Here is a 12154-nt window from a genome sequence, read left to right on the forward strand (position 1 = left end):
GAGCCCTCCAGTCTGACCAGACCCGCCAAGGACACAGCTGTAAACCACACAGTGCTGGCAGATAGCTGAGACCTATCAAGTGTGTGTATGTGGTTTCCATCCCTAGTGCCAAAAAGAAAAATTCTCCTTGTTTTCCAAGGAGCTCACTAATTTCTCCCAAAACTGTTTAGCTTTTTAAAAACATCTCACCGTGTCTGGCTATAACTTACAATGTTCCTGCTTCAGCCTGCAAGTGCTGATTTACAGGAGCGGCTCACCATGTCCAGAATGCAGTTTCTCTGAAGTGTCTTCATGGGCTTGTGTAAAGCATGGGGAGCATCCTTACCAATGCCCATTGGTTTCTCCCCTTCAGTGGAGCAGGAGGCTGAGATTCAAACACACCATCAGGGAGTGTGGTCAGCAGTCTTTATTAAAGCCCATGAGCAGGGAAGCTCCAGGCTTTCATTGTCACAGTGGATTTTCTTCTCAAACCCCTTTGTAATCAAGGAGGCTTATTTGCCAACACACCTTCTACATCTTAGCTACTTCCCAAATCTCACATACCATCAGCATCTATAGATGCAATTTCTTTACATCTTTCTGTTAGCAGTTTAAAAATAAAAAAACCTTGAGCCAGATGGTGGTGGTGCAAACCTTTAGTCCCCCACACTCCAGAGGCAGAGGCAGGCTTATCTCAAGAGTTTGAGGCCAGCCTGGTCTACAAAGTAGGACAGCCAGGGCTACGCAGAGAGACCCCCGTCTCGGAAGAGAAAAGAACAGTGAGGGTCCCGCTGACCGACCGCCAAGGCTGGGCTGGGACTCAGGGGCTTGCCTGCCTCATATGAAAGCTCTTTAAAGCAATAAAAAATTTTGTTCTGCAGCAGTGTCATTACACAAGAGTATATAAACCTTGAGAGGAATTCTGTTAAAAAAAAATACTGTGACCAAGAAAATATTGCTTGCCTTTAAATAAATATAAGTGGCAAAAAATTAAATATACTTAAAGGGCCATTTTCACAAATCCACAAGTTTACATGTAAGGATCCAAGGGAAGCCGCCTCTGTAGTCCTCAGACACGCCTGTCATAGAGCAAGGCTGGCGTTTAGGATATGAACAGCTCCCCTGGCAGAGCGTGCTGTGCAAGCTATGGAATGGTTTAGATTCCCAAACCTGCCGAGTTTATGTCAAATCTTACACAAGTGCCTTTTGTGTTTCTCTGAATCCTCCTTTCCCTCCCAGTTTCTTTGCACCTCTACAGTCCTTTGTGTTTCCTCGCTGCAGCCGGCCCAGACGCTCAGCACTTCACCTCTTGCTGGCATTTCCCTGTGTCCTTCAACACGAATCACTACTAGTGAAAAGCAGGCCACTGTCACTGTAAGCAGGATCCAGTTAAGAGTATTCACAGGAAGGGCTGATCCTGGAGAGATTCTCACCAAAGCAAGACCAACAGCCATGCTGGTTCTGATAAAAAGAAACCCGTTAGAAGGCCACCTGCAGGTTGTGGCTGCAGCAGAAAGCTACAGGCAGAGAGACACTCCACATTAAGTTGTGAGGTGGCGCATGGGCACCAGTTGCCATGCCCACTGTGAGGTGCTGCACATGGCCTGTGGCCTTTCCTTCGGTCCACAGGGAGCAAACCGCAAACACACATAACCTGGGCCCTTCACACACTGACCCAAGTCCAACATGGAAGGCAGGCGTACAAGGCATAGATTAGTCCAATGTGGGGTCCAGTGGTGGGGCACAGGGCCCTGGAGAAAACAGTACACCTCAATCACAGATCCTAGAGACGAGTGGGGACTGGTCTGGCATATACAGCACAGGTGGGGAGCCCACACTACTGGAAGGACTTCGAAAGTGGGTGTCGAAGGAGCTTGGGGTAAGGCCAATCACAGTGTCACTCTGGGGCAGTTCACCTTTCAAAAAGTCATCGTCTTCATCCTCCACTAGGTCCTGTGCAGAGAACAGAGTGTTGAGAATATCACAGTGCTGGTGTGAAAAGTTTTCCTGAGACGGTGAGATGGTGTTTGCCACCCAGCTGGCAACATGATAAAAGGAACGAACTAAACACCCAAGTTGTCCTCTAACACTGTGTGAAGGCACACATGCACGCACGTGCACACGCACGTGCACACGCACACGCACACGCACACACACACACCTTAAAATATTCTTCTGCATTTTGAGATGGGGCCTCTCGATTTAGTCCTGACTGTCCTGGAACTCACTATGTAGAAAGGCTGGCTTCACACACATAACAGATCCTCCTGCCTTTGCCTCCTGGGTGCTGGGATTAAAAATGTATACCACCATGCTCCACACTAAGTTATTTATTTATTTATTTATTTTATGTGTGTGAGAATTTTGCCTGAGGTCAGAAGAGGATGCCTGATCCTATAGAAATAGAGTTACAGAATGTTGTGAGCTGCCATGTGGGTTTTGGGACTTGAGCCCAGGTCCTCTGGAAGAGCCTAAGTAAATGCTCTTAAATCACAAACCATCTCTTCAGGCCCCTAATTTTTTGTTTGTTTGTTTGTTTTTGTTGTTTTTTCGAGACAGGGTTTCTTGTGTGTTGCCTGGAACTCATATAGATCCTCCTGCCTCGGCCTCCCCAATGCTGGGATTAAAGGCATGCACCACTACACCCAGCTTTGTTGTTTTTTCACTCAGGACAGTTTCGGTTTCTGAGTTCAAGAACAGCCAGGTTACACAGAGAAACACTGTCCCGGAAAACCCAAATGTACAAACAAACAAATGAATAAAAATAAAATAAAAGCCAGGTACAAGCCTCCCAGCACTTGGGAGGCAGAAGCAGGCAGATGGATGTGAGTTCGAGGCCAGCCTGGTCTATAAGGTGAGTTCAGGATAGCCAGGGCTGCACAGAGAAACCCTGTCTCAAAAAACAAAAACAAACAAAGAAAGAAAAAAGCCAGGTACAACGTACACTTGAACCTCGGCCTTGAGGAGGCAAAGACAGGTGGATCCTGGGTTCCCTGCTTAGCAAGACTCCAAACCAGTGAAAGACCCTGTCTTAAAAATAAGGTAAAGAGTTCCCAAGGTGGACCTCTGGTTTCCACATACATGTATGCACCTGATCTGACACATATATACAAACACATAGAAAAAGAAAAAAAAAAAAAAAAAAAAAAAAAAAAAGACTTGTCTAGTATGGTGGCAAAGAACAGTGAATGAGGGGAGAGGGGGCCCAGGGCTGCGTGAAACCACCATGATAGAAACCAATTAAATAGAACCCTACAAATCCTTTTACTGAAAACATAACCTGGGCTTGGACTCAGGCAGCATTTAGTGTGCTTACTGTGGCCTTCACCAAGTGCCTCCATGACAAGCTTACCTTTTTATTGGGTTTCTTAAACTCTTGCAGCTCTTCAGCACTCATGTCTTCCCAAATCTGATAAGTAGGATCGATGAACTTCTTTGACCTGCCAAGGATAGCATTTCAAAGTCAATATGTAGCCCAAAATTCCAGCACCTTGCTCTCTTCTTCTCAGACCCACATCCCAAAGCAGGAACTGAAGACTACAGCTGACGCAGGAGTGTTGTGAGTCCCGAGGCTTCATCTGTTAGGACCTAGGAAGCTGCCTCTGGCTCACTAAGTGCTTCACCTATAAACAGACCGGTGTTCTGGAATCCCTACAGGCATCTACTAAACATGAAGCCTAAATACCAACTAAGATGCTGGGCAGTGGTGGCACACGCCTTTAATCCCAGCACTTGGGAGGCAGAGGCAGACAGATCTCTTGAGTTCGAGGGTAGCCTGGTCTACAAAGATGAGTCCGGGACAGCCAGGGCTACACAGAGAAACCCTGTCTCAAACAAACAAACAAACCAAAAACCCCAAAACCAAACAAAACAGCGGAACTAAGATGACATCAGCTGGTCAAGCCTTAGGGACCAGGAAACACGAAAAGCTACTTATATACTGTGTCCAGAGCTGGAGAGATGGCTCAGTCTTACCAGCACTTGCTGTTCTTGCAAAGGGTCCTAACTCTTTTCTGATTCCCAAAGGTATGAGGCAAGCACACTGTACACATGTACACATGCAGGAAAAACACTCACAAAACAAAAACATACACAAAAGAACTTTAAAAATAAGGAAAAAAACAAAAACAAAAACCTGTGCAGTTAGCAAAAATATATAAACACCAAAAATGGTGGAACAACCCATTTAGATAAATCACAGGCACTGGGATGGGATTCCATCTTTAAAGGAAAGAGAAAGTTGGCAGAAAACTAGGAACTGTCAGCACCCTCTCTGTCCTGGAAATTTGGACTCACTCAGTCTAAACCAACCAGTTTAAAGGAAGAAAAAAAAGGCCCCCGGCATACCCCTGGGCTCAGGAAGACAACCACGAGCACAGCATGGTGTGCTTGTGAGGTAGTCTGGGGCCTCTGACAGTCAGTCATTCACCAGTAACCAAATTAACAGTCAGGAAGCCCAGTAAGGAGAAGGCAACAGTCCCAGCCTTGGGAAGAGGAAGAAGGGAAGACCTACCTTTTAAGCACACAAGGGTCAAAGGGAAAGAAAGTGTCCAGTGGGTTGGTGCAGGTCTGCACAGAGTCTCCGCCCGCTGTACTTCTGATAACAGGGAGCATCTGGCGGTTGTTCCTCTCCATGATGGTGTAGCAGAACACGAGCTGGTACTTACTGTGGGGGAGACAACAAAGCAGATGAATACACCGTGTGGGGTCGGGCCTGCGCATCTGATGGGATAAGCACTCAGGGCATCCACACATCTGCTAAGGAGGAAGGAAACTGAGGACACTGAACCAGGCTGAGATGAATGGTTATTAAGAAAAGCTGGCATGCTTGCAAGGTAAAGTGCTCAGCATAACAGGGAAGAATTAGGACTGGTCACAAAATGGCTCAGTGTTTACTGGGGGCCAGGAGTAGATGTCAGTGGGGAAGGGGGATCCTGAACTTCACTCAAGGACTTAACTGTTTTTGAGACAGGGTTTCATCTTGTAGCTTTGGCAATCTTCCAGCCTCAGCTCCCAAGTACTGGGATTACAAGCATGAGCCACACCAGCTCTGTTCCTCTTCGTCCCCATTCCCTCCTTCTGTGTCCTCAGACAGGGTTTTACCATGTAGCACAGTGACCTCGGCCTCTTGATCCTCTGGCCTTAGCCTCCCAAGTGCTTAAGTGACAGGACTGAGCTTGGTTTTGATGATGTTATTGTTTGTTTTGTTTTTGCTAAGTCCAGGGCCTCAAGAATGCCACGCAAGCACATCTACTGTTAAGCGACACCCCAGCCTACAAGCTCCTTTGCAGAGGAAAGATTACAGAAAGCGTCTGATTTTTTTAAGCTGGGGCTGGTGAGATATAGCTCAGTAAAGCTTGGCAGTCTGACTCCCATCCCCAGTGCCTATGTCTAAAAACGGTGTGGGTGATGGCTCAGCAACGAGCAGCACTGGCTACTCTTCCAGAAGATGCAGGCTTGATGCCCAGCATCCATATATTGTGGCTCACAACTGTTTGAGACTCTAGTCTCAGCAGATCTTCTGGCCTCTGTGGGCACCAGGAGTGAAGGTGCTGCACAGATATACAAGCAAGCAAAACACTCACACACACACACATGCACGCAAAGCCAGGTACAGCAAGGCATGGTGGCACAAGCAAGCCTTAACTGCAGCAGAGGGAGGAGGGTCTCTGAGTCTGAGGACAATCTGGTCTGCATGGTGAGTTCCAGGACAGCCATATCAAAATAACAAAACACACAAACAACAATAACAACAAAAAGCCAGTGCAAGCTTTTACTCTTAGCCTAGGGCAGAAGAAACTGGGTACACTGGCTGGCAGTGCTGTTCTTAAGAAAAAATTCACTTAAGAGATTTTTCATGAAATTCAAATCAGCACCCATGAAAATCAAAACCAGTAGCATACTACAGCCCAAGGATATACTTGACCCTGTAGTTACTGCTGGTAGGACAGAATCAGCCTTTGCTTTACATAATTACACCACTGTATCTCTGTGAGAGAAAATGTGTACACACAGTAAAGCACTGGTTCACGTCATGAAATCTGAGCCACTGTCTGGGCAGTGCAGAGCTCTTATTCAGAACCTCGCTGGGGTGATGATGTGCATGCACTTTCAGGAACCCCTCAGATTCGTTACTCTTTAATGCTGAATTCATTTGTTGTTGTTATGCATTCTGAAATGTTTTTTTCCGTGACAGGGTTTCTCTGTGTAGCCTTGGCTGTCCTGGACTCACTTTGGAGAGCAGGCTGGCCTTGAACTCAGAGATACACCTGCCTCTGCCTCTGGAGTGCGGGATTAAAGGTGTGTAACACCACACCCGACTGCCAAGTGCTTCTTGAGAGCATCACTCAGTTACCCCCATCTTTAACTATCAAGCTCTCCTCCAGTTTGTTTTGTTAGTAATCCTGGACTAAGGCTCTGTGGTCTATTTGTACCTCTCAGCTCACTACTTTGCCTATTAAGTATTTCAGGGTACCAAGGCCACTCTGGATAAAAGCAAGACTGATTCCCAGGCTGACTAAAGAACAGAACAGATGGATGCAGTATTCTTGTGAGAACAGCGCTAATCGTTTCTTCGTTGTTCTTGGAAATGAATTGGAATTTACTCTCAGTGCCAGAGCACATGGCATCTAGCACCACAGTTCCACCCCCTTGCCTTTTTAAAGGCCATAAAGGAAAATGGAAATGACTCACTTTGTGACAGCAGCAAAAAAGTTAACCACCGACGGCAGGCAGATCTTCAGAGGGTTCAGCTGGCTCAGCACAATACGCTCAAAGTTTAGACTCTGAAGATACCGTAGGCCTTTGATTTAAAAAAAGAGGGGGAGAGAGGTGCTAAGATATCTTTAAAAGCACAAATTATTACATATTCAAAATCCAATTTCAGGGCCCTAGGGAAGAGCACATGCTTACGGTGAGCTTGAGCCCCAGCACACTCCAAAGACATTTTCAAGAAGTTCCTGGCGGGAGAGATGGAGAGATGGCTCAGCGGTTAAGAGCACTGACTGCTCTTCCAGAGGTCCTGAGTTCAATTCCCAGCAACCACATGGTGGCTCACAACCATCCACAATGAGATCTGGTGCCCTCTTCTGGCATGCAGTACATGCAGGCATAATATTGTATACATAATAAATAAATAAATGTTTAAAAAAAAGAAGTTCCTGGCAGATAAAAGTTCAAGCCAACTGCTAGTATCCACGGCAGCTTTTCTGAAGAAAGTAACTGAAGTTCTTGTCATGTGAAGGATTTGATAGAAACCTGGAACCGTATCTGTAAGCTCAGAGCAGACTGAGCACTCACTGCTCTTGCAGAGGACCCAGACTCAGTTCAAAACTCACAACTATCTATGCCTCCAGTTCCATGGAACCTGATGCGCTCTCCTGAACTCCGTGGGCACCAGCCACACACATGATGTATACACAGACACACACGCAGGCAAAACATCCATACACATAAAATAAAGTGAATAAATCTAATATAGAATGCTCTGTATTATAAATAAACATATCCGATATATATTTAAGTGACAAACAAAGCTAGGTATTGCACACACCTGTAATCTCAGCCCTAGGGAGGCTGAGGCAAAGGTTCATTGGGAGTTCCAAGGAAGCACACACATATACAGACAGACACAGACATTCACACCTCTGTGGGGTCCAGGGACAACCCCCTGACTCAGCTGTGACTTTGGAAAACTGCAGGCATGAGCTATAGCATAGGACAGTGGTTCTCCACCTATGGGTCATGACCCTGTTCAGGGATGTCAAACAACCCTTTTACAGGGGGTCACCAAGACTATCAGAAAACACAGATATTTACTATACGATTCATAACAGTAGCAAAATTACAGCTATGAAGTAGCAACAAAAGTAACTGGCTGGAGAGAGGGCTCAGTGGTTAACAGTGCCGCCTGCTCTCCCAAAGGTCCCGAGCTCACTCCCAGCAACCACGTGGTGGCTACAACCATCTATAATGTGATCTGATGCCCTCTTCTGGCCTGTAGATGTACATGCAGGCAGAGCACTGTATAAATAATAAATATATCTTTTTAAAAAATAATAACTTTATGGTTGGAGGGTCACAATAACATGAGGAATTGTATTAACGGATTATTGCATTAGAAAGGCTGAGAACCACTGTCCTCCTTGGGGCAAAACAGGCCACAAGGGCAAGGAAGTATAGAACTCAAATAAGGAGTGTCAAAGACCCCGACAGCCCAGCTGATCTCAGTGCTCTTTCCAGTAGCTAGCTAGACAATACATAACAGCAGTGGGGAAAACAAAAAGTGGTTCATTCTTCAAGTGAGCCCAGCACTTTTGTCTCTATTTCTGTTCCCAGTCCGTGATGTCACAGCTGCCCAGCCCCCGCCACCCTCCACACAGCTAAACACAAGCATCAGTGCTGCTGGAACACGGTGGAGAATGATGACTCACGACGAGCAACGCCTCGAGAACGATAAGAGGCTCTAGGGAAAAGGCAAAGGGCATTTGTGCATTTTGTTCCCTGGATTCTTCCTGGATGTGATTCCACGCACCCTGTGTTTTCATGACAGGGTTTCTCTGTGTAACAGCTCTGGCTGCCCTGGAGCTCCATCTGGGATCCGCCTGGGATTGATTAAAGGTGGGCGCCACCACCGCCCGGCTTGACAAACACTTTTATTCAATTTATGAGACAAGTTCACTCTTGTTGGCTGTCAGATCATAGCTATAGAACCCAATCTGGACAGTGCACCCTGAATCTGGGTCTGTCCCTCTGCCTCGCTTTTGTGCTTTCCCAGGTATAATCGATGGTACGTGCCAGGCAATGGTGTTTAAATTGGTCTGCCCCGAGAAAGCTCTGGGAAAGGGCTGCTCTGTTAATATTTACTGTGTGCTTACTGGTGTTCATTTACATGTTCTTCTGAGCTCAAGCAGCCTTCCCTGGATCATTGCTTTCTTTGTTCCATTCGTGTTAAAGTGCACTGACACTGAAGAAAGGTTGTCTACAGAGTTATACTGCAGTCCGCCCCGTTCTTCAGGTGCTCAGATCCCAGGTCCAGCAGACGACATGTGCACAGCTCGGTGACACATGGCAAATGCAAGGGCAGCAGCACTGTCCTAGCAGTGTAAGTACAGTAAGAAAACCCAGCTTGAACCCACATTACTGACCTTCTTTCAAGTTTCCACTCAAAATCTGTTTGTGTCTAAAAACAAAAGTGTAGAAAACAGCTTGGCAGGCTGAGTAAAATGGACCGTGGAGTGCAACGTCACAGAAAGCCTTCGTTCCTGTATCCTGGTTGTTAAGATACATGTGCAGCCAGTTAACCAAAAGATCCAAGCATGACTTTACAGTTCTGGAAAGAGAGAAGTCAGGGTTATTGGCTTTCTCAGGAAGATAGAGACAGAAACATACCTGTCAGCCAAATGCAGTGGCGCACACCTTTAACCCAAGCCTAGGTCTACGTTCCAGGATGGCCAAGGCGACAGAGAAACAACAACAACAAAAACCCACAACAAAAAATTAGAAGACAACTTCCTACCACCCGCCCCTTTCCCTTCTGCTTTTCTCTGCCCATGAGTAAGGCTTCTGGTGAGTTCTTTGTTTGGTTTTGGTCTTCTGTGATGGGATGAAACCCAAGACCTCATGCATGTTAAGCAATTGCCTCCCACTCACCCAGCCCATGGGAGGGATTTGAGCACTCTATACTCCATAGTGAAAGAGATGCCCTGCGTCACCTCTAAGTTTTATGGCTGGGGGTTGAACCCATGGGTTTCCATGTGCCAAATGTGCTTTACCACTGAGCTCCATCCCACCCCTAATTAGCTTAAAAGGAGTTTTCTTTAAGTCAGCACATCATCACATGCTAAAAGCCTCATGTGCCCTTTATTATCCAAATGGAGACTTCTCCTCAAACTGCTTCTTAAAAATAAAAACATCTTGCATTGTAGTGAACAGACATCTTCCCTTGCTTTACAAAGACAGACCAATGATATAAGACCTATGTCTTTAGCTTGAGACAATACTATAATCTTTTTAAAGCAAAATATTAAAAATCATTTGGAAAATTAGGTTACTTACATAAGAGGAATATATTTAGCTCTTGCCAAAAAGCTCCCAATGTAATTTGCAGCAGCTTGCCTGATGATGGCAGGGTTATTTGGATCCTGCAACTTTTTCCAGAGATGTTCCAAAAATGCTTCTGCAAATCCCTGTAAATAGAGAGGCTGCTGGCTTCATCTTTCTAATGCTGGCTGTCAGCACCCTCAAGGTGTTCCTAACAATGTAGTTACACTGCTAAACAAGAATAGAGGGTCATGGTTCTTACTTAAAAGCAAAAGCTGAGCAGAGCCCATCGCGGGTTAGTCACTGATACCTAGAAACACTCTGCCAGGAAGCCAGAGGCCACTGGGTTGGGACTCCGGTAGGCTGTTTCCACTCTCTTCTACTGAATCCCCCCAGGCTCACCCTCAGGCCTGCTGCAGCTTACTTGCAGAGCACCTCCTCCCTCCATGCATTCTGCAGGGAATCCTCCAAAGCGTGGCATGGATGCACTTTGCTTCTCCCTGGACACCTTCTCAGCACACTACTCCCTTCTGCCCCGTGCCATTCCTTTGTGTCCGCCCATACCTAGAGGCCACACCTGGCAGGGACTCAGGTAGGTGACTCACACTGTTCTCCACTAAGACCCCTCCATTTCCACCCTCAGTCCAGTAACAGCCTGCTTACAGGAGCCTCTCCCCCTCCAACTCTCAGTCCAGACCCAGAGTCCCCCCACCCTTCCATCTCTGTCTCTTTTCAATTCTGTGACTTAATGTGACCTACTTCCAGGATGCCCTGATCGCACCTCAGTCTTTGCCATCTCCTTCCTCTCTGCCACATACCCACCTCCAGAAGCACTCACTATCAGATAACTCACAGCCATCACTTCCCTAAGATCCAGAGAGGGCAACATGGCCTAAAGAATGGAACACCCACCCCAAAGATAAGACTTCAACCACCCCAAACTCCAGAGCCTAAACAGCAGTGTAAAAACACAACCACTAACACCCAAGACAATGTGCCTCTGCCAGAACCCAGGAACCTTGCTACAGCAGGTCCTAAAATGCAACATGGCTGAAGTACAAGACAAGAACTTCAAAATAGCAATTATGAATTGTTCAAGGACCTTAAAGAAGATATGAATAAATCTCTTAGGAAGTCTATGAAAGCACAAACAGTGGAATGAAATAACGAAAACAGCTCAAGACATAAAAGTAAGGAAAAGCTGAGTGGTGGCGGCACACGCCTTTAATTCTAGGGAAAAAAAATCTTGGGGTAAGTCTAATCAAGCAAATGATAATCTTGTATAATAAAAACTTTAAGCCAGGTACAGGAGGCAAGCAGATCTCTGTGAGTTCAAGGACAGCATGTTCTACAAAGCGAGTCCAGGGTAGCCAAGGCTACACACAGAAACCATCTCAAAAAACAAAAATTCCTACACAATTTTCCACAGAAATTGAAAGGACAATATTCAGCTTCATATGGAAATACATACATGCAGGTATGCGTGCGCGCGCGCGCACACACACACACACAGAGAGAGTTAAGGTAACTCTGAATAATAATAAAAACTATCAACACCCCCAATCTCAAAGGGTTCTACAGAGCTATAGTAATAAAACTAGATGGTATTGGCAAAGAAGCAGAACTGTTTATCAATGGAATCAAATTGAAGACCCAGACATTAGTCTACACACCTATGGACACCTGATTTTTGAAAAGAAAAAAAAAAAGCCAGAAATATACTTTGGAAAAAAGAGCATCTTCAACAAATTGTGCCGGTCAAGTCAAACTGGCCAGCTTCATGTAGAAGAATGTAAATTGATCCCTATTAATCACCCTGCACAACACTCAACTCCACATAAACTGCAGACCTCAACACAGGCCAGTAGAAGAGAAAGTGGGGGGTAGTCTTGAACTCACGGTCACAGGAGAAGGCTTTCTGAACAGAACACCGATAGAACAGGCACTAGGAACAATAAACGGGACTTCATGAAACTGAAAAGCTTCTGAACAGCAAAGGACACAGTCAGTCAGACAAAGGGGCAGGCTACAGGATGGAGAAAGATCTTTACCAAACACACCTCTGAGAGAGGGTTAATATATAAAGTATATAAAGAACTAACAAAGTGCCGAGTGGTGGTGGCGCACGCCTTTA

General features: G+C 45.9%; 1 protein-coding gene across 1 annotated transcript in view; it reads right to left on the reverse strand.

Annotated features, from left to right (window-relative positions):
* Positions 1 to 1164: 1164 nt before the first annotated feature.
* Rrn3 (RRN3 homolog, RNA polymerase I transcription factor) overlaps positions 1165 to 12154 on the reverse strand; it is a 32114-nt gene continuing 21124 nt past the window's right edge. Inside the window, exons 13-18 of the mRNA XM_051168058.1 lie at positions 10036 to 10166; positions 9126 to 9310; positions 6673 to 6781; positions 4493 to 4645; positions 3332 to 3419; positions 1165 to 1932 (exon numbers count right to left, since the gene is read on the reverse strand). Coding sequence (XP_051024015.1) covers positions 1750 to 1932; positions 3332 to 3419; positions 4493 to 4645; positions 6673 to 6781; positions 9126 to 9310; positions 10036 to 10166 — 849 coding nt within the window. The 3' untranslated portion in view covers positions 1165 to 1749. The remainder of the gene's footprint in view (positions 1933 to 3331; positions 3420 to 4492; positions 4646 to 6672; positions 6782 to 9125; positions 9311 to 10035; positions 10167 to 12154) is intronic.

This window comes from Acomys russatus, chromosome 25, assembly GCF_903995435.1.
Source record: "Acomys russatus chromosome 25, mAcoRus1.1, whole genome shotgun sequence".
In the NCBI taxonomy this organism is placed as follows: domain Eukaryota; kingdom Metazoa; phylum Chordata; class Mammalia; order Rodentia; family Muridae; genus Acomys; species Acomys russatus.